The 26,127-nt window shown below is 38.6% G+C and overlaps 1 protein-coding gene across 2 annotated transcripts in view; it reads left to right on the forward strand.

Moving 5' to 3' along the window:
- Nucleotides 1-659: 659 nt before the first annotated feature.
- The window catches only part of LOC141359538 (sodium- and chloride-dependent taurine transporter-like), a 29,187-nt gene continuing 3,719 nt past the window's right edge, over nt 660-26,127 (forward strand). Inside the window, exons 1-13 of one of the 2 annotated variants that reach the window (XM_073862165.1) lie at nt 660-857; nt 11,350-11,579; nt 12,141-12,275; nt 14,502-14,736; nt 16,112-16,244; nt 17,153-17,287; nt 17,817-17,920; nt 18,037-18,161; nt 19,760-19,872; nt 21,080-21,217; nt 21,880-21,982; nt 25,281-25,381; nt 25,934-26,104. In XM_073862165.1, coding sequence (XP_073718266.1) covers nt 11,351-11,579; nt 12,141-12,275; nt 14,502-14,736; nt 16,112-16,244; nt 17,153-17,287; nt 17,817-17,920; nt 18,037-18,161; nt 19,760-19,872; nt 21,080-21,217; nt 21,880-21,982; nt 25,281-25,381; nt 25,934-26,104 — 1,722 coding nt within the window. In that variant the 5' untranslated portion in view covers nt 660-857; nt 11,350. Of the gene's footprint in view, nt 858-5,989; nt 6,147-11,349; nt 11,580-12,140; nt 12,276-14,501; nt 14,737-16,111; nt 16,245-17,152; nt 17,288-17,816; nt 17,921-18,036; nt 18,162-19,759; nt 19,873-21,079; nt 21,218-21,879; nt 21,983-25,280; nt 25,382-25,933; nt 26,105-26,127 lie in introns of those variants that run through there. The other variant, XM_073862164.1, reaches the window with a different exon arrangement.

Genomic DNA, 26,127 nt, shown 5'->3' on the forward strand with positions numbered 1-26,127 from the left:
GAGAGCCGATATTAAAGTAGAGATGGTTTAAAGGCATACAGCTCTATAAGACTAAGAAGGAAAATGGTCACATATTTTTAGATGTATTTAGATGGCAGATAACTTATATTATTATTATTATTAATGTTTTTTGTTTACTTGGGTCCTTTTATTTCTATACTGATGACTCTAAGAGCTTTGCTTCCTATGTACGAAAACATGATTCATAAAATATTAAAATCAAAATCAAATGAGATGCAATGCACTCAGCTGTAATGCATGAACAACCTTATCCTAAGACTAGTTAAATATTTTATTAAAATCATTGCATTCAATAGTTTACCCTTTCCCAAATATATACCAGTATGTTTTATGCTTTTACAAAAATATGATATGAAAATATGAATATGTGATATTCTTAACATTATTTGTTTTTTATTTTAAAGAAATAAATAAACCACTAATAATGACTTTTGAATTAGGCAAATAAAGACTATGTGTTAACTTAGCACCCTCCTCTCTCGTATATTATGTGCTGGCAGCTGTTGTATGTGATTTTGATGGTGTTGTACTACTGTTGACCTCTGGCGGCGCTGTTTAGCACAGTCTCCCCGCAGAAGTGATGCGATGCAGCGGCGCGCTTTTCTGAACACTGGCGCTTTAAGAAGACGCGCTGGTGCCGCGGGCGGACAGGAGGCAGGCCGGTGATTTTCCACTAGTGATGATGTCTAATGGTCACCCATGTTGAGAGACAAAGGTCAGAAAAAAGCTCATAAACTAAATTTACCGCCGCTGCTGTTATTCAGCACTCTGTCGCCACACAATACAGAAGAACACAAGAGCTTTACAGAGGAATAAAAGGAAACACAACGCAAAAGGTAACACATGTTTGATTTAGTTTGCCCCTTTTATATTTCATTTAATGCACTGTTGCCAGAGCATTAAAAGCATTGTGATTTATTTTCTAAACATTTTTGCATGAGTTGTGATATTTTAATTTATTTGAAAATGAAGATGACATGAAGCAATGAAGATGTCTTTACCCCAAGTGCTTGTAGGAGTTTAACAAGAAAGCTAAGAAGTATTATAACAGTTTTTGTTTGTTTTTAAATATTTTACCTCACATGATGATTTTCAATCTAATATTAAGAAGGCTATAATAGTTTAAAAACAGTCAAAGGCAAAGTATACTGTCAGAATGAGTTATTGCATGCACGTGTCTTTCCCATTTTCAATATTTACGATCTCATTTCTCTGTTGCTTTTATACATCATGACCACATCATCAGATTAATAACAAGCGGTCATGATCTACTACTGAATGCATTTCTCCTGGTGCTGTCACTTGTACTAGTTGAGTTTCCTGCACTCCTTTCCACTGACTACACAGACTGCTGGCTATATTGAGTTAAGAATAGACAGACTTTATAACCGATGGAGTATTTATCTCAACAGTATCAGTAAACGGAAGCGCAAAATGTTTTGTCATCACATATCCTAACAGTTTAAGCTTTGTGCGTGCATATAACGGTGCAACCTGTTGGATACATTTGAAGCAGTACAAATGCGTTGTAACGCACGAGGTTACATTTTGCGGACACTTTGCGCACTCTGGATGAACGATGTTGATGTAAACGGATGTCCGTGTCGTACGCGTCTTTGCTTTGGAATCAGACAGGACGCGGCGTTTATAATCAGAAAAACGAAACGGAGGACTTGCGGCGCGTTTAAAAGTTTCACTTAACAATTTTAAGCTGACGCGCCTTACGCGACGCACACACAGTAGATCCGCTTGCAGTACGCGTCTTCTGTCAACAGACCTGCCATGTTTAGACCGATGGCAATTTTATTTTTATTTCAATATCAGCGATGCAATGCAAGAAGTACTGTAACGCCGTATTTGATATAAATTCCAATGCGTAAAATGAATAATTCAATAATAAATATTTTATGAATATTCCGTCTCCACATCCTGTGTGAAATCGATGTCACGGTGTCAACTGAGGTAAAGCAAGCGCGCGAGTGATATCTAGTGATAAAGGTTATGCGGAAGTCAGTCAGCTGACAAGTCAACTGTAGTGTAGAGCCCTACTCAAACAAACCCAATCCAGGATACCGAGTTTAGGTTTCTGTGCACTTGCCAACTTGCATAGCCTACCTAGCACACTGATAAGGGTAACAAGCATGCCTTTGGGGCAGATGCCAGCTTTGAGTACAAAAACAAACCATTGTGGTGTTTATATCTTGGTCATAAAAGTGGGTTGCAAACATGTATCAGCTATTATTTGTACTTTTTTATTTGGTGTTAGTGGGCAGAATCAACCTGATCTCACGAATTTCCGTGGCGTGGTCGCGGGGTTTTGTGCTCATTTTTCCGTGGCGTTCTCATGGATCTCCGCGTTTTTCCGTGGCCCTGCTGCGGACTGTCTGTTCCGTGGCGTTCTCACGGATTGGTTGCTCAACTGTTTTGTCCTATTTTCTTACCATTTTCGCTTCGGTTTAGGGTTAGATTTACATGAAATGACATCCCTACCCAAACCAAACTCTAACCCCAATGCCAGGCGACAATTGTTTAAACTTTAGAAAATATAAAAAAATAAATCAGAAAAAAAAGTATAAACCAATAGTTAAAGTGACATACTAACGCAAACACCAAATCTAACCCTAAACCGAAGCGAAAATGGTTTGAAAATAGGAAAAAGCAGTTGAGTAACCAATCCGTGAGAATGCCACGGAAAAAGACAGTCCGTAGTAGGGCCACGGAAAAATGCGGAGATCCGTGAGAATGCTACGGAAAAATGAGCACAAAATTCCGTGACTATCCCACGGAACTTTGTGAGATCATGTTGGCAGAATTTAGTTTTATACTGTAAACTTTGAACTTGTTTATTTTATTGGCACTGTTAAAATTGTTTTACATGTTTTTCGTGTTGACGCCTATAAACATTTAAGTACACTGTAAAAATGGCTAGCTGTTTCAACATGACAGATATGGACTAACCCAAGTGTTGTGTTAAATTAAACAGAAAATTTCTACTTTCTAGTTAATTTTACTCAACAGATGGGTTTGTCCTTATCTGACCCAAACATGAGATACAGTACACCCTTAGGACCCCATTTATTATTAAAAATGCGCCATTCATACCATTCTCTAAAAATAAATTGCTGGGTTTTTTCAACCCAACATTAAGTAAAAAAATGCACAAACCCAACCGGTTGAAAATGTTTATATTTCACTGAAAAAATAAATAATTCATTACATTCACTCAACTCCCTAAGGTAAACGGTTGCAATCAATTTATTTAAGCTAAATTTAAAAAAATGTTTTGTATTTTTATTTTTTTGTTTTTGTTTAAATGTAGCTTAAATAAATTGATTGCGACCACTTACCTTTCAAATTTGAGTAAATTGAATGAATCATTTTTTTTCAGTGTTGAGCCAAAAATCCAGTATTTTGGATTGAAACAACCCAGCATCGGCTTACATGTTAGAAATAACCCAGCATTTTTTTTTAAATATACAAGTTTACATTTTCATTTTCTTTATGCATGTTAAGGAAATCAAATATGTTGTAACAAACAACATAAAAGAAAGTCTAAAGAAATTATTGCCAGCTTTTCTTTTCCTGTACCAAACAGTTTTGGGGCACCATTTCCAGTATTTTTCCCTACTAGGTAGTCAATGGTGCTCCTGCTTTATTAATTACAAATATCTTCCTTTGCATTCAGCAGAACAAAGAAATGCATATAGATTTGATACAATTTGCAGGGAGTAAGTTTTCCAGTGAACTGTCCCTTTAATGGGTGTTGGTTTGGTCGGGTATCAAATGTTCCCTTTGAACAAGCATGACATTTGTAAAGTCTTAAAGTTCTTGGTGGACACTTTCACAGAGAGTTACAGTACGTGGGAAATCTGATCTCCTCTGAGACGCCGTACAGTACCTACAGTACACTCTAAAAAAACAAACGGTGCTATATAGCACCAAAACAGTTGCTTTGGATCGTAACGATAGAAGAACCATTTTAGTGCCATATAGAACCGGTGAAGCACCAGTGAAGAACCAGTGAAGCACCAGTGAAGCACCAGTGTAGAACCATATAGGGGCCATATAGCACCACATATGGTTCTACATAGCACTATATGGTTCTACACAGGTGCTTCACTGGTGCTTCACTGGTGCTTCACCGGTTCTATATGGCACTAAAAATGGTTCTTCTATCGTTACGATCCAAAGCAACTGTTTTGGTGCTATATAGCACCGTTTGTTTTTTAGAGTGACAAGATGTGCTGATGGATGTCATTTATAGCATTAACCTCAAGCCATGTCTCCAATCCGGGTCAAACTCAACATCTAGCATAAAAACAAATAGTTACAACAGCTTCAAAGGAAATAATGCAACTTGTTTTTTTTGTAATGATAATGTAAGTCTGTAATGTTGCTTGTCTAAGATCGACCCAACCATGCACAACCATTGACATGAGGGTGCTTACAATGAAGAGCAAAAAGCCTTTAATTATTAAACTCAATCTTGTGTTGTTGTGCATATTGGTCAGCTGAATGATCATCTACAGGAGTTAACACCGTTACATACTTCACCCCTTATTAATATTTTATAACTACTGGCATGCTTAAATCAACTGCACTGGATTTCTAGCCAAAAAGACCCAAAAAGTAAGCTTTACTATAGGCCCCCTCATCACAGGACGGGGAACAACATTCCCATTGCACCTGATTTAAATGCAAGTGTCTTGATAAAGAAAGTTATGTTCATATGCATTGTTTGCAATTCCATTATCGTTCAGTTAAGTGCTTCAAACTTTACACAGTTATTTCCAAGGCAAGGCAGAGCATTAGTGTGCTATAGATCAAGCACAAAGTTAAATGATAGTGAGCATGACTCGATTTTTTCGTGCATCGTTGCTTCAAGTGTTGTATACAAAAAAAACAGCGTAACCCAAATGCGGCATCTGTAGTGGAACAAGTTTGGATTTATTGCATTCAATGTGAGAGCTCCCAGGAAATATAAGGACATTACGTAATAAATCACACATGCAAAATCTAGACTTAAAGTTTCCCTCGATAATCAGTACTTGGTATTCCTGTCTCTCGGATACAGTAGCTCCCCAACTTACAGACGTATAAAAACAAATCACGGCTACTTACAAGGTGCCTGGAGGCTTTTGGGAATATGTGGGATGATTGCAGATTTTGGACTAAAGGGGGAGCTACTTCTTCTGTTGTATTCCTGAACAAAACTCCTTCAAAGTCATTCGTTGCTACTTTGGAATAAAACAGACATAGCCAATGACGCAATGCAAGTTGTGATGATGTCATGACTTTTTACATTATTTGCACAAATGCCTCAAAATGCCAAGCATAGAAACGATCCTGGAAGTACAAATCGGCATTGTTCCTCTATGTAAAAGGCTGAGACGGGTTGGACACTGATACACAAAAGCCTTTTGTCACTTGCCACATTTAGCCCTATGCAAATTTACTGAGCCTTGTCTTTGCAATGCTGCTCACCACAATCTAAATCCCATTTGTCAGTCATTTAAATATCGTGTACAAACAAGCAAAAAACATGCCGACATTTTGCCTTTGGTAAAGTTGGGAATTATTATTTGGGAAACAGGGCTAACACACAGATCCAAATAAAACTCAATGCATGGTTTAAAAACCACATATATTTACTACTGTAAATGTTTCGAGTAAATTAAATAATATTTCCACGAATCCCATGATTGACTCCTTCATGTCAATGTGTTTTTCCAGTCTTGTGAAAGGAAAAGCTATTAATGTCAAGCCATCAGCTGTTCGAGTAAAGCGCAACCGAGGTTTGGATTGCCGTCCGCACGCTCTCGTTTGTCGCGTCTGCGGCTCGGATTGCCAAAAGCAGACAGTGCATGCAAAGATAAATAGTTTCAGACCTCGGACCCTTCTGAAGAGTGGAAATTTACTGTCGGGCTGACTGACGCTGGGGTTATCCTCTGCTTTAAAGCTGTGACCAATCTGCTGATTGCTTTTAATTGTCTTAGCTTGTAGGCGGGGTCGTGGTGTCACCTCGGCTTACACTGAGCCTCGGAGAGATTTAGGCTGTGCAGTCAGAGGTATGGTGTCTGCTGAGAGAGCAACATAGACCAATCGGATTTAGCCATGAAGGAAATGTAAGTGAAAGACAGGGAGTGAATGAAGCGTGTTGCCATGTAGAGGAAATGTAGAGCCTGTGTCCCTATATTGTTATTTTATAATTGAATGTATTTTTTTTGTTCTTGTGTAGTGGGGAGAGGTGTTTGGCTAAAAGTATAATGTTGTGGGGCTTTTATCTGTTTGTAATGCCTCTCTCAAGTATTATAAACTATAATGTATTTTGTGTTGCATTATAAATCCTGTTGATAGTACACATTATTTCTGTCCACCCGCCGGCAACAGATCGTAGCGCAATTTGAATCAATTAAACCAGGTCGTTGCTAGTTGAGTTGTGTTTTCATCAGCTTGCTTGCTTTGAATTTGTGCCAATGCAGGTTGTGTCACCACAGTGTTTTGAATGGAAAGTCAAGGTCTGGATGTTGCTCTGATTATGCAACAGTGTGTTTGAGTTGTAGCAGCTTTCTAAGCTCCAGAAATATACAGATTTAACCTACCTCAAGGGGATGATCGGCATTTGTTGAACTCTTTAGACCTTTAAATGTGGCTCTTTATACTATTGTGTAACAGTCTTGTGTGAATCACCAAGTGAATGTTTTTTAAAAATACAGGTGAATCTTTGTTTTGTTAAACATACAAGTTTGATGCTTGTACAATGTTTACTAGTACTGTTATAGTACCGCATTTATATTTTGGATGGTGGCCTTCTTCAGTTCACCTTTATTTTTAAGAAAAAAAGATAAAGAATTGTCCCTAGCTGTCATTGGGGTGCTACCCTTTCAAAGAGTTCATTTTAGTACCTCAGGAGGTACATATTGGTACCAAAGAGTCCATATTAGAACCTCAAAGTACATAGTGGTACCAAAGAGTGCATATTAGTACCTCAGAGGTACATTTTGGTACCAAAGAGTCAATATTAGTACATCAAAGGTAGATAGTAGTAACTCAAAGGTACATATTGGTACCAAAGAGTCCATATCAGTACCTCAAAGGTACACATTGGTACCAAAGAGTGTGTATCAGTACCTCAAAGGTACACATTGGTACCAAAGAGTCCATATCTGTACCTCAAAGGTATATAGTAGTACCAAAGAGTGCGTATTAGTACCTCAAAGGTAGATAGTAGTGACTCAGAGGTACACATTGGTACCAAAGAGTGTGTATTAGTACCTGAGAGATACAAACTGGTACCAAAGAATATGTATTAGTACCTCAAAAATACACATTGATACCAAAGAGTGCGTATTAGTACCTCAGAGGTGTATATTGGAACCAAAAAGTCTATATCAGTACCTCAAAGGAATATATTGGTACCAAAGAGTGCGTATTGGTACCTCAGAGGTACATATTGTAACCAAAAAGTCCATATCAGTACCTCAGAGGTACATATTGGTACTAAATAGTGCAGTGGCGAACCGTGAGTACTTCAGCTGGGCCTTCAAAATATGCAATGAAGTGCAAATGCCTCTCCATGCGCAATTACGCATGGCGCAATAAATGAAAGTCACAAATTTAATGGATAGGTTCTACTTACTACACCACCTTAATTCTTAAAAACAGAAAAATGGAGACAAGTGAGCATGGGGGAAAAAACACCAAAATAAATTGAGAGTAGTTTGTTTTTCATAAATTTTAAAATTCAGAATATAATACTAGGCTATTCGTATTTCGTTAAATCATACAGTGAACGTGTAAAAATTCTGAGCACGCAAAGTTAAATTACAGAATAGGCATCGTTTGCCTTTAAATGCAGTTTTAAAGTTTAAAATTACTTTAATCTAACTGATAAACACAAATACAGACTCTGCTGCTCTGTAAATTTGCATTTAATTTTTGTAAATATATATTTAGCTGTAGGATAGCTTGTTAGTCTTTTTTCATAAGGGGAAATATAGCACCCTGCGTTCTCAGTGCACCTCCTTGTGGCTTATAACTGTTATATTTTGCGGGCTCGCAAAATCCCTAGCCCGAGCCCCGGTGAATGTTTTTGCATTCTCTGAGATTTAGTTAGGTAATTATATTGTATGTAATTCGGCGTCGCCTGCAGTCATTACTATCCTCAAGTAAAACTGTCAGGAAGTGAAAGTATAATTAAACTCATTATTTTTCTCGTGTTCACGTCTGATATGCGCAGCGCAGCTGCACGCGCATCTCTCGGCTGTGCTCTTCACGAGTACCCGCTTAAGTAATTTCGTTTTTACCTCAGCCCTATCAAACTAGCCACAACGTCAATCACGTTTTCTGCCATTTACCTCAACCACTCTCACAGCAGAGATTCGGGCCATTAGACGGTCTATGATTAGGACTTCTTCTTCTTTGGTGTTTTACGGCAGCTCGCATCCAGCTTGTTGCATGATTAGGACTTCATGAAGGCTTACAATGCTTTGTTTTTTACCCGCCCACTTGAAATCAAAGCATGATTGGTCGATTTGCCCGTCACTCTCCACACCAAAACACATAGCTTGGCCTTCCTTGGGATTCTTGAAGTCCTAACCAATGAATGAGCCAGTTTACCGGGCCTTAATAGAGACAGACGATTCTGATTGGATATGAACCTGACAGTAAGCTTAACGTTAGAACATAGATGAGAGAAAATATATTACATGTATTAAATTAAATTAAATATAAATTTAAACATGTAAAAACATATTTTTATTGAATACTTTATTATTTATTAGTATTATTATAAAAAATATTTTTATTAATTTTTTTTAGGCCTTCTCTGAAGGCGTATAAGGCCCTGAAGGTTCCCCACTGAAATAGTGCGTATTGGTACCTCAGAGGTACATATTGGAACCAAAAAGTCCATATCAGTACCTCAAAGGTACACATTGGTACCAAAGAGTGTGTATCAGTACCTCAAAGGTACACATTGGTACCAAAGAGTGTGTCTTAGTACCTCAGAGGTGCATATTGGTACCAAAGAGTCCATATCAGTACCTCAAAGGAATATAGTGCTACCAAAGAGTTCATATTAGTACCTCAAATACAGATATTGGTACTAAAGAGTCCATGTTGGTACCACAAAGGTAGATAGTAGTGACTCAGAGGTATACATTGGTACCAAAGAGTGTGTATTAGTACCTGAGAGATACATATTGGTGCCAAAGAGTGTGTACAGTATTAGTACCTCAGAGGTGCATATTGGTACTAAAGAGTGCGTATTAGTACCTAAGAGGTACATATTGGTACTAAACAGTGCGTATTAGTACCTCAAAGGTAAATATTGGTATCAAAGAGTCCATATCAGTACCTCAAAGGTAAATATTGGTATCAAAGAGTCCATATCAGTACCTCAAAGGTAGATAGTGGTACCAAAGAGTGCGTATTAGTACCTCGAAGGTACATATTAGTACTAATTAAAGAGTGTGTATTAGTACCTTGGAGGTACATATTGGTACTAAAGAAAGCGTATTAGTACCTCAGAGACATATTAGTACTAAAGAGTGCGTATTAGTACCTCAGAGGTGCACATTGGTTCCAAAGAGTGCGTATTAATACCTCAAATGTACATAATTGGTACCAAAGAGTCCATTTCAGTACCTCAAAGGTACATAGTGGTACCAAAGAGTGCGTATTAGTACCTCAAAGGAACATAGTGATACCAAAGAGTCCATATCAGTACCTCAAAGGTAGATAGTGGTACCAAAGAGTGCGTATTAGTACCTCGAAGGTACATATTAGTACTAAAGAGTGTGTATTAGTACCTCAGAGGTACACATTGGTACCAAAGAGTGTGTATAAGTACCTTAAAGGTAGATAGTGGTACCAAAGAGTGCGTATTAGTAACTCAGAGGTACATTTTGGTACCAAAGAGTGCGTATTAGTACCTCAAAGGTAGAGAGTAGTGACTCAGAGATACATATTGGTGCCAAAGAGTGTGTACAGTATTAGTACCTCAGAGGTGCATATTGGCACCAAATCTGTACCTAAATGCTAAATATTAGGACATTACAGTAGGGACCATTTTTTTGTTTTGATAATGAAGAAAATTGCCATACAAAACATCAATTAAAATGAATAACTCAAGACAGACAAAAGAGGTCTTCTAATGTCGTACAACTGTTGTATGGAAGACAGCTATAGATTTTATTTGGATTCCTGGCATGCAGCCACACTTGTAGGTTAATTTGTTTATAAAATCACATATTTATTAAGGAACAGCCCTTAAAGTGACGGAAAATTGTATTTATTGGGCGACAAATGCTCTAAGAATTTTTCACCCTCTTCCTCCGTTTCCTTGAGAGCTGGGAAAAGGCGGACTTGTGTTTGAGGAATCAGCTTCACAGTGGGTCTATAGTTTGTTCAAGGGTTGCTAAGCTGTTGGGGAGCAGAGAGCGATGTTGGAGCCGACTTTGGTATCGTACTCTCTGGGATTTCATCTCGGGGGCTCCATGGCGAGTTTGGCTCGTGCTTTGAAACACAAGACGCCAAGCCTGACATAATTACTCCATCCTTGAATAGATTCCTGACAGCGTAAACACTGTTAGTTAAAGGAACATGGGCGGGATAAACACATGGCATTTCTGGAAGCTACGTATTTCCGGATGAATGGATCTACAAGTCTTTTTCATTGAATACCTTATAATTTGTGCGCTCGATTGAATTTGAATTGGCTTGCAGACTTTAAATCATCATGTAATAGTGGTCTCTATTTCACAGGTGGTTGGAGGGGAGGGGTTGAAACAAATTAAAAAGGATAAGTAACGTCAGTCGGAAAGCAAAGGAAGTTCTCACGTTAATGATTATATTTTGTTTGGAATAACTTATTTTTAATTTATCCCTTATCCTTTGGAATATTAATCATTTACAATAAAATCTGTTACGTAAATTATTCGAAATTTAAATTTTATTATTATTATTATTTCTTTATTTTTTATTTATTTCTTTTTATTTTTTATTTTTTTTATTTTAATATTTTATTTTAGTTAGGTACACAGTATACGATTGCAAAACTTTCTTACAGCGTGCATGTTGTGTTCTGCGTGATTTCCTGTGTTAAAACCACATAAAGTTAATCGTCATAGCCATCAGATTAACCTCAGATGTAAACATTTCTCATGTATGGAAAGTTACAGTTCTTAATTCCCTATTTACAGCTACAAACTGTTTTAATGTTAGACAGTCTATTTGTTCTCTCCACTTGCAAGGCCTTTCAGTTCAATGGAGAGAGTTAAGTTAAATGTTTTTAATTGAATTCAAGTCTTTGTCTCTCTACGTTAGCATGGCCCAAAAAGAGAAACTCCAATGTCTAAAAGACTTCCACAAAGACATCCTGAAACCTTCCCCCGGAAAGAGCCCAGGCACGAGGCCGGAGGACGAAGCTGAGGGAAAACATCCCCAAAGGGAAAAATGGGCAAGCAAGCTTGACTTTCTTCTGTCAGTCGCCGGGGGCTTCGTAGGTTTGGGAAACGTTTGGCGTTTCCCGTACCTCTGCTACAAGAACGGCGGAGGTGCATTGTTGTGTGTGTGCCACAATTTTGTGAGTTGGTCATAAAATAAGGGACCTTAGTGCACGGCTATTCAAATCTTACCCTGGAGGGCTGGAGCACTACAGAGTTTAGGTCCAACCCTAATCAAACTTAACCACCTGCGATTGTCAAGTGATCATAAAGACCTTGATTAGCTTGCTCAAGTGTGTTTGATCAGGGTTGGAGCTAAACCCTGCCGTGCTTCGGCCCTCCAGGGTAAGATTTGAATAGCCCTGCCTTAGTGAGTTATCACAAGGGCCATGACGATGTTCCCCCGATATCCAACCTGGTGCACGCCGAAAACATTAAGAACCACTGTTAAATGAACTTTTAGATTTTAACTTACATGCATGACCGTAACCACCACATAACTGCCATCCCACTCGCTTCACAATGGCAGGAAGTATGAAGAAAGTATGCAAGCAAGTAGGAAAACCTCAGAATATACAAACAAACTCCCATAAGTTGAAGAGTTAAACACTAATCTAGCAGTTAATAAGATGTAATTATTGACAGAATTAAACAAATCTTCCCTTTGCCTAGGTGCATTTCTCATCCCATACTTCATCTTCCTGTTCGGTGGAGGCCTGCCTGTGTTTTTCCTGGAGGTGGCTTTGGGCCAGTTCACCTCTGAGGGAGGGATCACCTGCTGGGAGAAACTCTGTCCCATCTTCACAGGTGAGTGTCCTGATCGGAAAAAAAGCAAACCAATGAAGAAATGTAGGCAGAAATGTAGGCAGTTTAATCCGTGAACGGATCGAGAGCGAAAGCACATGAATATTAATTTGTGGTAAGGACGTGGGGTGTGAGGCGTGTCAGATAATACCAGCTGGATTTGAAGATACGCTGTGGCAAACATATAGGTTTCGAAATGTGGGCTGCCGGATAGGAAATGCGTAATTCACCTAATATCTGTGCAGCAGATATTAGTTTAGTTACCAGTCAAGGTTAGGTTAAGGATTAAGACATTTTATATGATATGTTTCAGTGGTTGCTGATGTGGAAAAGGTAGACATCACATATCAGTGGCACTTATTAATTTTGACCTAAACTCAAATGTAAAATAAATGACCAAGGTCAGAAAAACGACAATAGACTTGAATGCTTAACTGAGCAGGTTTTCAATGAGCTGAATCTGTTTGTCAAAGTATTTTGTGTGTGACTTAATAGCAAGGATATTATTAATATTAAAATATGCTATAAAGTGTGTTGATTAAAAGACCCATTGACCCACACTCCAATAACGACAGGTGAGAGATGGATGTGGTGAACTTGCATGCTTCGCTCTCATTGGTAGTCGCTCCCGAAAGTCGCTCATCATTTGCATAAAAACTTTTAAAAACTTTTCTTAACTTTGTCGCATTGATAGACACGCCCCATCCAAGGGGCAACCTTCTGGTCTATATCGTGAAGCCAACACGGAAGCGACTTAAACTACAATTCATTGATTGGCTTCAAAAGGGAATCCCCATAGACTCCCATGTTAAAATGCCCAACTTTACAGCAGAAATAAATATGTTTACAGCCTGCTACCAAAAGTGTTTTTGGTCTATATAGCAAATTTTGCCTTTCATGGCAACTGTGAGGGGTGAGAATTTTTTGCAACTCATTCATTCGAATTATATTAAGCCTTAAAGTTCTGCATAATTAAGGGCATGGCCACTTGAGTGACAGGTAAACTGCTGCTAAGGTCCACCCATGTTCCGCCTCTTGCCAATTTTCAGTTATCCAGGGCTGCGTGTTCTCCAGTTTTAGACACGCACTCACGAACTTCCCTAAACACTTCCCCTGGGGGGAATCCCTGTCCACTTCCGCGCTTTGCACAGTTCAAATGATGGAGGGGGCAGTCTCCACTTTCCATGTGATCAAGGGCTTAGGGCGATCCATTTGAACCTTCTTCAAGTGTTCCAGCAGTAGTGGGCGCTTGTACAACGTAAGCAATGACGTGCACCCGAGTGAACAGGACTGAGGGAAGTTAGCGAGGGAAGGTCATAAAAAATGAACTGGAACGCAGGGCAGGAGTGACACACTGCCAAGATGGCCGCCTAGTTTGGGCTTCAAAAATTCTCAAACCTACAGGTGACGTCACTGACACTACATCCATATTTTTTACAGTCTATGGCCCCATCCGATTGCCAACAGTCACTTTCGCTGGAAGTCACCAAGCTTCCATTGAAATGAATGAGACTGTAGATTTTCCCCAAATGTATCTCTTTAATACTCTTATATAATAAAGAAAACATCAGACCTCAAAAAATATCTGAATATATTTTAACAAGAATCTACATGCAGATTACTGAATTACGCTAATCTTTGTGCAGGCGAATTACATGACAGCTTAGTCTGTTTTGCTATCCAGTCACATCAATTTTCATAGTTCAGACTCTAAATCTGATATTCATCATTTTCGTCCAGCTCTGGTCAGGTTTTTCTTGTTTAAGTATCTCTAAGAAATTTGTAATTTATTTAGCTGCTCTTATGGTCCACTGGATCAGCTGAAAGTTCATTGTACAGAGAGTAACAAAACTAGTCTTTTCTTGCTTAAAAAACCTGCTTAGACCAGCATGAATTCCAGGCTGGCTAGTGCTGGTTGGAGTTGGTCTTGCTGGTTGACGGTGATAAAGAGGGTTGACCAAGAAATTCTTGCTGTTTAAGTAAACTCTCAGAAAAAAAGGTACAAAAGTTGTCAATGGTGTTGTCAACCTTTTCAAAAAGTACACTTTGGTACCCAAAAGGTGCATGTACATACCTCAAAGATAAATGGACCTTTTTCAAAACTTTTGTACCTTGTTTCTGAGAGTGTAGTTTCAAAGCGTTATGAAGGCATCCGCATCATATCCAGAGGCATAACATACTGTATGCATGGGTATCATCCGCTCAATGTCAGTATTTTTCTTTGTGCAGGTATCGGCTACGCATCCATTGTGATTGTTTCTCTGCTGAATGTCTACTACATTGTCATCCTGGCCTGGGGTTTGTACTACCTGTTCCAGTGCTTTCAACCAGAGCTCCCCTGGGCAAGCTGCAACAACAAATGGAACACTGAAAACTGCATTGAGGACACCCTCCGCAAGAACAAGACCCTCTGGGTCAATGCAAATGCCACTAACTTCACTTCCCCCGTCACTGAGTTCTGGGAGTAAGTACGTCATATAAATTTGTTGGGTGTACAGTTGCCATTTATTGGCTTTATTCTAGGGCTACATAATATTGCAGAGAATTTAATATGTGATACTAGCTACAATGTACGGTATGTGGTACGGTATGCTTTACATTTGTATAATCAATTAAATTGTAATAAAATATAAAAAATGAAATTATATGGCAACATAACACTGATCACCCATGGCATTGTGACCACCTGCCTGGTGTTGTGGGGGTCCCCCTTTTGCCACCAGGGCGGCCCTGGCCCGTCGGGGCATGGACTCCACTAGACCTTTCTATCAGAATCAGCATTACATTTTTCGGCGGTTTCGGCTACAGTGGCTTGTCTGTTGGATCAGACCACACGGGCCAGCCTTCGCTCCCCACTTGCATCAATGGCATATGACCCTGTCGCCGGTTCACCGCTTTTCCTTCATTGGACAGAACTACACTTGTCCTCAAAGTTGATGTGCTAGAAGCAGGAAAAAATGGGCAAGTGTAAGGATGTGAGCGACTTTGACAAAAGGCCAAATAGTAATGGCTAGATGACTGGGTCAAAGCATCTCCAAAACTGCAGCCCTTGTGGGGTGTTCCCGGACTGCAGTGGTGAGTACCTATCAAAAGTGGTCCAAGAAAGGAAAAGTGGTGAATTGGTGACAGGGTCATGAGCGGCCAAGACTCATTAGTGCACGTGGGGAGCGAAGGCTGATTCAACACACAAGCTACTGTAGCTGAAATTGCTGAAAAAGTGAATGCTGGCCTAGTGGAGTCGGTGCCTCAATGGGTCAGGGCTGTTTTCGTGGCAAAAGAAGGACCTACACAATATTAGGCAGGTGTTCATAATGTTATGGCTGATTGGTATACATGTCTCACATTCTTTTGTATTACCCCGTTTCGACAGTCTCTGCTATCGGCATTGAACTTAAACTTGAAAAAAATGACTAGACATAACTTTTTGAAGTATTCAAATCATTCAGGTATTGCACACTGTTGCCAAATGCATATTGCAATATGCACATGTGAGATGTTCAATATTTTCAATTTGCATTGTATTGTTGGTTTGATCGTGGTCTAAGTGGTAAATCAGCATAGCCATGTGGCATCACCAAGCTCGTTGACTTGCTTGGTCAACTTTCTCTGGGTAAACAATGAGGTCTTGCTGTTAGTCAAGATCTCCACCTAGTGTCTGATTACAGGGGTTTAAATCCTTCTTCTGGAAACCCACTGTCAAAACAGATTTGAACCAGCACAGGTTCTGATTACCTGGTCTTTGATGGAAAGTGGGTGTTGAGAGTTGTAGAGGCTCCGATAATTCTTTTCTCCTTGAAGAGTTCAGAGTTTCTCACCAACAAATGTTCTGTCCACCACAGGCGAAATGTTCTCAGCATCTCTGATGGTATCGAGGATGTGGGTCATATTAAATGGGACCTGGCTCTTTGTCTTCTTGCTATGTGGGTCATCTGCTTCTTCTGTATTTGGAAAGGTGTGAAGTCCACTGGGAAGGTGAGTTCGGTTACACTTAGCATTGTCTCACTTGGCATAATTAACTGATAAACTATTAATATTGTTCTATAAGTGAAGACTTCAGAAGCAATAGCAGCTGAATGCTACCTATTGTTAAAAATTGTCTGATCAAATTTGCTAATTAACAAGAAATCATGCCAGACGCACTAAGCTGGTTTTGCATCTGAGCTCTTCAAGTCTGTACTGCGTCATTGGAGTTACCATAAAACTAGCTAAAGCGATTTGAAGAAAACATTAGCCAGTGTTTAACCTGAGTGATAGCAATGATAGCATACATCTTTCACAATAAAAACTGCACATACAGTTCTCTTCCTTGGCACACATTTCTCTTGAGCATACAGTTGTAAATCTTATCATTGCTTCTGCCAAGACACTGCCACTTTGGATTTCTTAATAGTAATGTGAGCATTAATTATTTTAAATCTTTCCCCTTCGGCTTACAGCCATTTAGATTTGTGTGAAATATTGTATTTAACCTGACTGCATTAAGGGTGGGTTATTTGTTGTAATAAATCTTTGGAATTTAAAAACCGCAACCACATTTGTAATTGTGGTATTAGCCTTGGGACTCATGCCACAAACATTAATGCAGTACAAAACTATTTACAGACACTTGGTGTTTTGACGTCCTTTCCACATTGTGGTCGATATTGAATTTATGACAAACTTGAAAACAACAAAATGTTTCAATTACAAAATCAAACTAAATTGCATGTTAGCCTTTCAAAACTATTTTGAACGAATGTTTTAAAATGCTAGTGACAAGTATGACAAGTCTTTTAAAGAGCCTATAAAACACCCCTGCATTAATTGCCAAATCACTAACTTTGCTTGCGTACTTTTATATACAGACTTTGAACTTGTGTCCTCCTGTTCTTTCTTCTTAGGTTGTTTATGTCACTGCAACATTCCCGTTTGTAATGTTAATCGTCTTATTGGTACGTGGTGTAACTCTTCCTGGGGCAGCCGAGGGCATCAAATTCTATCTGTACCCGAATGTGACTCGCCTGGGAGATCCAGAGGTAAGATCTCATGGGTACTGGCATATATTTTTTCAGAGGACTTTCTAATTAAGTGCAGGATTTAACCCCAATGGAGCAGTTTGCCGGACAAGGCTTACAGTATAGTAGTCCCAGACTAAAATGCATGAGCTTAAAATATATCAGGGTCACTGTTTTGCCTCTCAATATGCATACCAGTATTATTTCTTTCTAAGGTATGTTATGCAAAAATGACTTAAATGACCTAATATAACTAAGGCCTAGTTCTGGATTAACCTGAACCCTGTCTGGAAAACTGCCCCAATATGTACGAAACAGTTGACATGAATAAAATACTTGACAGCCTCAGTTAAAATCCAAACATGTCATAAAGTAGTAACAATTTATATTACTTCTTGATAGTGTATACAGATCTGAAGGACCTGCAAGAGTCAGAATGCACACAAATATTTGAGTTTGTCTCGCCAGTTAATCAACAAAACAACTTTGAATTAGCTAGAGTCTCCATTCATGTTGTCCATCAACAAGTGGTTTGTTGTCTCGTGTCTAGGTTTGGATTGATGCGGGGACGCAGATTTTTTTCTCCTACGCCATCTGTCTCGGTGCCATGACGTCACTGGGAAGCTACAACAAGTACAAATACAACTGCTACAGGTGGGTTTCATTGTCCCGGGGGGAGGGAGGTAGGCTTAGTCCAGTGAACAGGCAAAATGGGAACGTAGGGTTCCTTTGTGTTAATTAACAAACTCCATGACATATGTGTGATATAGGGACTGTTTGCTGCTTGGAGGCCTGAACAGCGCTACCAGTTTTGTGTCTGGCTTCGCAATATTTTCCGTCCTGGGCTTCATGGCACAAGAACAAGGGGTGGACATAGCCGATGTGGCAGAGTCAGGTACGAGGGTCAAGCAGCAGTGATGGTGGGCACTGCTGCTGCAAATATCATCAAAAGAGTGTAATCCTGTAGTTAAAAACCATCGGCAACAAAAACAAGTCGGGAGTAATGAAACGTCCAGGACTCGAATTAGTTTTTTCGAAACCACTGATGTTCAGCAGCTAAGAATTAAATTTCGCCTTTTGGTCAGAAACGGAAATTGCTTGGATTCGTTCTTGGAGCCACTGGGAAAATTAAGCCCAAGTCAACTAATGCAAGACTTCAACTGTGGAATAACACAACTTTACGTTTAGAATTAAGTGCTGTTGAAGCTGGTTTCCATAGGCTGAGCCAAATCGAGGAGCATCTTGTGCCAACATCATGATAAAGGCAAATTACAGATCTGAACTCATCTGAATCCTGATCTGTTTCCAACATGCCTTTTGGAGATTTTGGCTTTAATTTGGCAATTCGGTGCCAAGTCGGTTCCTTCTTCTACCATGATAACTATGTTAAATAATTCTCAAGATGGCTCTTCTGATTTTAAGGTGTAGAGTTGTTTTATTTTCTCTTGTGGTACACGGTTATGTTCAGTAGCAAGCAGAGTTGCTTGATTTCAAAGGTGTAGTTGTCGATACTGTTCGTACTTTGGCTATCCTCAGTGGAGACTCTGTTCCAAGTATGTCTGGCTCAAATGAAGTGCACACAACATACATCTTTATCACTATGTTTATACACCAAAACCTAAGCTGTACTTGAACTTCCTTGCGGATCAGAACAATTGTGTTTGCACACAGCTTTTACAGGGAATTCTGAACAGGCATCCTTTTGTATGATTCAAATGGATTCATTTCCAAATATAAGTTAAAAGAAGCTTGTTGGAAAGAGGAATATCTCATTCTGGAGTTGTAGGGAGGGAAGTTGTGGATGCAGAAACCTGACTCTGCGGAAAACGCGTTTTATTGTAATTGAACATTGATGCTGTGCTACATCAAGCTTTGTATTGTTCTTTGGATACTTTTTATCATTTGAAGAGTTCAGATGCAAAAGGCGCTAAATGCCATCTGTGTCAAAACTGAGATGATGGTTGTACCAAAAATGCTCTCGACACGTACTATATGTTCATCAAAGATTTTCATGTCAAATCCGCTTAATCCCGTGCCATTAGGCCATTCAGAAATACCGCATTTTTAAGGCAGAATCTATTAAGAGTCGGATTTTTATCATGCTAATTGACAAGAAATCATGCCAAACCCACTTAGCAGGTTTTGCATCTGTACTCTTCATATATACATTGTGCTGTTGGTGTGTTATATCCTTTTTGAATTCCACAATTCCATCTTGCAGTAATGTTAGCAAGAGAAGGTGTTTGAACAGCTAACATCACGAGGCTAGTTTTTCAATAGAATGCGATGATACAGTCTTTGGACCTACGATGAGCTATCGCAGAAATTTTGCCTGGCTTGTTCGCTTTGTCATGTAGATAGTTGCTCCATTTTTCTTTCATGTCTCCTTTTGGTCTGTGCCGACGACAGAAGCGCGCCACAGAGGCATAGATCAAAGTGCGCAAATGGCTAGCCTTGCTAATCGTACATTCCCCCCTGTTCTCTACCCAACAGGTCCTGGCTTAGCCTTCATTGCCTACCCTAAAGCTGTGACCATGATGCCACTGCCTACTTTTTGGGCTGTTCTTTTCTTCATCATGCTTCTGCTGTTGGGCCTCGACAGTCAGGTGAGTGTCTAAAGAAAAACTGCTATGCTAAGCAGTTGGAGTGCCCCTAATTTATACAATGGTAATTTTATATAAGTAATTTTATTCTTTGAATCTGTACAAACCCCATGACCTTTAAGTCATTTTACATGATTATCTAGCATATTTAGCATTCAGTTCTTAGTTTTTGGTGAAATATGTGAGCAACCATTTTTAAAACAGTATAGTCTATAGCAGGGATGGGGCAACCTCTGTCCTGGATGGCCACTGTCCTACATTTGGTTTTTAGTTTTTGGTGAAATATGTGAGCAACCATTTTTAAGACAGTATAGTCTATAGCAGGGATGGAGCAACTTCGGTCCTGGATGGCCACTATCCTACATTTGGTTTTTAGTTTTTGGTGTAATATGTGAGCAACCATTTTTAAGACAGTATAGTCTATAGCAGGGATGGAGCAACTTCGGTCCTGGAGGGCCACTGTCCTACATTTGGTTTTTAGTTTTTGGTGTAATATGTGAGCAACCATTTTTAAAACAATATAGTCTATAGCAGGGATGGGCAACTTCGGTCCTGGATGGTCACTGTCCTACATTTGGTTTTTAGTTTTTGGTGAAATATGTGAGCAACCATTTTTAAAACAGTATAGTCTATAGCAGGGATGGGCAACTTCGGTCCTGGAGGGCCACTTTCCTGCAGAGTTTAGCTTCAACCCTAATCAAACACACCTGAACAAGCTAATTCAGGTCTTCAGGAATACTAACAAGTACGGGCAGGTGATTTTTTCGGAGTTGGAGCTAAACTCTGTGGGACGGTGTCCCTCCAGGACTGAGTTTGCCCATCCCTGGTCTATAGTAACAGGAACAGTAAGAAAAAACATTGGCAGTTGGAGTCCTGTACTATCACATTTCTCATGCCCAGTGAAATCAAACACTGTGCTAAATCTGGCTCCACAAACGTTGAGGGAGTCCACCGTACCACAGCGTGGTGCTTTACAATAATATGTTTATCTAAATACATTACAGTACTGTATGATCTCTTTACACCTCAGACATCAGTTTATCTAAGTTCATTTCACAACTACTGTAGGTAAACCATGATTTGTTACTTGCTATTGCTGGTCATTGTCAGGGGGTTCGGAGGGAGGTGACATTCTGATCTTGAAGAGCAATTGCAAAGATCAATATTTTTGGTCCGTCTTCTCTGACTCAGTTTTTTTTTCTTCTCCCAGTTTGTTGAAGTGGAAGGGCAGATCACATCCTTGGTGGATCTGTATCCATCCTTCCTACGGAAGGGTTATCGGCGTGAAATTTTCATTGCTATTATCTGCTTTGTGAGCTTCCTGTTGGGATTAACCATGGTTACCAAAGTAAGTGCAATAGTTAAACACTTTGCATTCATAACCGGAAGTGGACAGCAAATTATTTCCACCTTTAGTCATAACCATACTAATTCTAGTCTCTACCACTTATCAACGCACTAGCTAGTATATCCTGGCTAAATGGAGAGTGTACAGTATCCAATACCGCTTAGTTAATGCCGCCACCATATGTTTTCCTTTTGAGATTTTAGCAACATTGTTATTTGATCTTGTATGGCCAGATCAACAGCCTCAGCTCTCTCCCATAAGCAAAAGCTTTCCACTCCCAGTACCTTATCTCCCCAACTTCCATGTCTTTTTATGGATGTCCTGATCTGCTTACAACAGTGACAATTCCACAGAGGAATCTCATTGCTATACTAGGAGTCAAGTCCTGGTCTGACAATGCACCTAAGATTCCTCTGGCCCTTGTCAATGATTGCTAAGCCCACGTAGCTGCGATAAACCAGGAATGCTATTTTGTGGTTCGAGACACACGGCGTCCCTATTTTCCGTGACACAGTCGCCCCTGAATGCATTGTGCAAGAAACAATTTTGGCAAAGAAAGAAAGGCAACTGTTGATCACATCAGACCTATTGTCCTGTCAGTCTTTTTATAGTATTAGCTTGTACAATATTGCATTGACTTTTATTGTTTTCTTTTTTTCCAGGGTGGCATGTATGTGTTTCAACTCTTTGACTACTATGCAGCCAGTGGCGTGTGCCTTTTATGGGTTGCATTCTTTGAATGTATTGCCGTAGCTTGGGTTTATGGTAAGCACAACAACAAGTGCACAGAAAATGTCAAGTTTATGGGGTGGGACAGGGATTAGCTGAAACCAGGACTAGGCCTTAGTTTAATTAGGCAATCTAACTAGTTTTAACAAACATGCCTTAGTAAAAACATTTATGTGTGTGCATTTTGAGGCAAAACAGACTACTGATGTATTTCAAGATATGTCAGTGCAAGTTTATAGTAGTGCAGTAGTTTGGACAACTCTTACATTTATTTTAGTTTAGGAGTAGTCTAATTCCTGTCCGGGAAACCGCCCCTATATGTTTATTATTACATACTAGTGTACTTTCTATGAACATGGACATGTTAGGGCCCTTTTGTATTATTTATAGCGATACAAATTTACAATCTAAGAGGTTCTTTGAAGGAAAAAAAACTACTGTATGGATGTTGAACTATTACGTAACCTAAGATTAGCATAGAATGAAAAGTAGCTGATTTTCATGTTAACAAAGGACGAGACCAAACAAACATACACAAAATGGTTTCAGTCAGCCCTCCAAACAGCATCCGACATGTAAAATTATGTAACAATAGGGCTACACAAGTATTCGAAATTACAAATAATTACATAATCGCCAAAAACCTCAATTATAGCTGTCCATTTGTGCTCATTTCTGATTTTAAAACTGAGTTGACGTGTCCTTTAGCCATTCGTACTCCCATAATTATTTGTTATTTACATTATATGATATAGTTTTAAATGTTTCGAATTTACCATGCAGCTGCTTCACAGAAAGTTATAAAACATTTCAAATGTTAGATCTGCAACATTGTAATTTACCAACTCATTTGTGTTAGGATTTAAATGTTTGCTTAATGGTAAACGCTAAGCACTTCTATTCATTGAATTGCTAAATAGCAAATATTTAATGTACTTTTTGCATTGAGCTATAACCGAGTTTAGATAACAAATACAGAAGGTCTTTGTTCCCTACTGTCAAGACCTTGATTTAAAAATCTAAATGAGCCGTAAATAGGTTGGTATAACCTGCATGCAGGTACAGTAGATTTAGTTTATACAATGACTTTCTTTATGATGTGGAACTGGGTACACAATACAAACAAATTTTGTAGACAGTACAATCTAGCACGTCACATGTGAAAAGGTTTAGTATATTTCGCCTTTAATGCCACACCCATTGATATTGCTCAAAAATCTTTTTTGACCTTTTCCTAAGATCCAGTCCAGCAAGTTATGTTTCACTGCATCTCTTTGATTAATATATACACTTAATTTATTACACTAAACTGAAATAATCCCAGAGATAGTAAAGTAGTTTTTACTTACTACTCAAGTACAAACTTTTACTCAACTTCTTAACTCATTCCCCACCAGCCATTTGTTGAAAAGTTGCCCGCCAGCATCCTATCTATATTTTTTCTCTGTTTATAAACTCTTAAATGTGGGGTTTTTTTAAGCAAAAGCTGAAATAATTGCATTTTTTGTGAAGGAATTTTGTTCGGGATAAGATTCAGAATGATTATCAAAACATACACAGAGTTTAAAATTAGTAAATTTAGTAAATAACATTTTGGCTTCAGTTTTTTCATAAATTGGGTAAGTGGATAATCGCGGTATTGCAGATTAACATAAAAATTTAATAGGAACACGTTTTTTATGCAAATGTTTTCTCTTAATTGACGAGATAACTCGTCAATGGCAGGGAATGAGTTAATTCGATGCATAATATTGCTTTCTAATATTATGCATAATATTATTAATTTATATTATGCTTAATATTATTACTAGTTTATACCATACATATGTTTAATATTAAAAATTTTTAAATATTTGAGTAGGCCTACTACTGAAATGTAGTGGTATAAAAAGTATGATACTATGCTTCAAAATGTAGTGAAGTAAAAACGCAGACTGATAAAGTACATATTCTTGAATAATTTAATTTACTTGATTGAAGTAAAAAATCTGAACTACTTTACACATTTAAACAATTTTGTAAACTTAAAAATTGCCCCCATCATTTTCTCCAAATGTTCTGCTAATTTCGTTGCACTGACAGTAAAATCTTGCAAAAATAAAATCATTGTATTATCATCATTTGAAATACGTATTAATACTTATTGTGTGCTTATATAATACATTTTAGATTTACCTGACACTTAACATCAAATAACAGTAAGAACTTTGGTTTGATCTGATGCTTTTCCGAACTGGGAGAGAATAAGCTGCTTAATGCCAATAATCATACAATAGTTTTTTTTTTACCAGAGCCAGCCAACCATCAACATAAAAACATCTGATAAACATCATGGGGTGGTTTCCCAGACAGAGATTAGACTAGTCCTAGACTAAAATAAATGTAAGAGCTGTCCAAACTTGTACTGCCATATCTTAAAATACATTAGTAGGGGAGAGCGGTTGCGAAAGTACCATTTTCAGAAAAACTTAAATTATAAAGATAATGTTATAGACAGAGATATATTTTTGCTGTGGTCAATAACTCACAAGTGTGGTCTATCAATACCAGTATAATTTCACTTTAAACATAAATAGTGAATTGTTACTTTCGACCCCACCTGCAGGGACGAAAGTAACACAATAAAACAAGATAGATTTTTGTGTTACACGTGTTTTTATTAAATATACATGACTATGACTTTGTTAATATGTAACTGCAAACATATTTTGTCACTTATCTTTGCAAAAACTTGAATTGTTCCCAATATAAATATTTTTAAACAGTATGAACACTATAAAATAAAATTTAATCAAATAAAAATATTATACATTTTGCAACAGTATTAGCAGCGGCGTTACTTTCATCCTGACAGGAACTCCTGACATTTAATCCCGATGTACTTTTATTTTGAAAAACTCAAAGTGTTAGAGCACTAAATAACCTGTAGATTGATCAGTATTTTAACACATGAAGACAGAAACACAACGTCTTATAAGAACAAAATTATCGCTTTAGTAATTTACTATAATACAGCTTTCTGGACCTACACACGCAAAGCGGTGAGGAAATATTGAGATGTTTGTCAGGTCTGTCAAGGGTTTGTGTGCTTAAGATGCTGTCGGATGCAAATGTTATCAGAGCTAGGAGAAAATCGCTTTGTTACTTTCGTCCCGCGTTACCTTTGCCCCTGTTCTCCCTTGTTTCCTAATTAAACTAAGGCCTAATCCTGGTTTAAGCTTATCCCTGTCCGGGAAACCACCCCTAAATGAGTCCATGTGCCGTGCATGTTTATGTAAAAGTGCCTTTAAACACTTTTAAGCCTGAGACAGTAACATAGCTGCCCTCCTCACAGGCGCGGATAATTTCTATGATGCGATTGAAGAGATGATTGGTTACAGACCAAATCCCTGGATGAAGTGGAGTTGGACTGTGGTCACACCTTTTCTGTGTGTGGTAAGTCTCCTAAAGAGGTACAAATAAAAGCTATAGTACATTAAATTACTCCAACCTTTACAATATGTCATTACACTACATTGGAGATCCTATCAAATTAATTTGAGGGAGTGTGAATTACTCCCATCCCCCAAAAGCCGCTTTTCCGATTTGGATTTGCTGCAAAAATCCGACTCCCAGCACGTTGTTAGAGAGCCGCAGATGGGACGACCATCTGCCCAGCCGACAGAATGAATGGAAATCTTTTATAAGATTTAGATACATTAATGTTGTTTGTGTATTGTGCTGAAACCTCTGGATCAGTGGTCTCCAACATGGTGCCCATGGGTTGCCCGCACAGAGTCTGTGAGGTGCTCGCCAAAGCACAGTCTATTCTCAATTGTAACATTTATTTATTACATATTTTTATATTAGTTTGGCATCTTTTATGTATGTAAAGCATATCAACAAGTAAAATAAAATATAAATAGTTTTGAGTAGATAAAAAGGTTGGAGACCCCTGCTCTGGATTAAGGTACACATTTGTGACCTCTAGTCTGTTTTATGCCCCAGGGATGTTTTGTCTTCTCATTGGTCAAGTATACGCCCCTGAGGTACAACAAAATGTACGAGTACCCTGATTGGTCCATTGGAGTTGGCTGGAGCCTCGCGCTCGCTTCCATGATCTGCATACCAATGGTGGTCGTGATCAAAATTATTCAGTCAGACGGACCTCTCATTGAAGTGAGTTAATGGCTGTTTATTTA

This window comes from Misgurnus anguillicaudatus, chromosome 23 (assembly GCF_027580225.2).
Source record: "Misgurnus anguillicaudatus chromosome 23, ASM2758022v2, whole genome shotgun sequence".
NCBI lineage: Eukaryota > Metazoa > Chordata > Actinopteri > Cypriniformes > Cobitidae > Misgurnus > Misgurnus anguillicaudatus.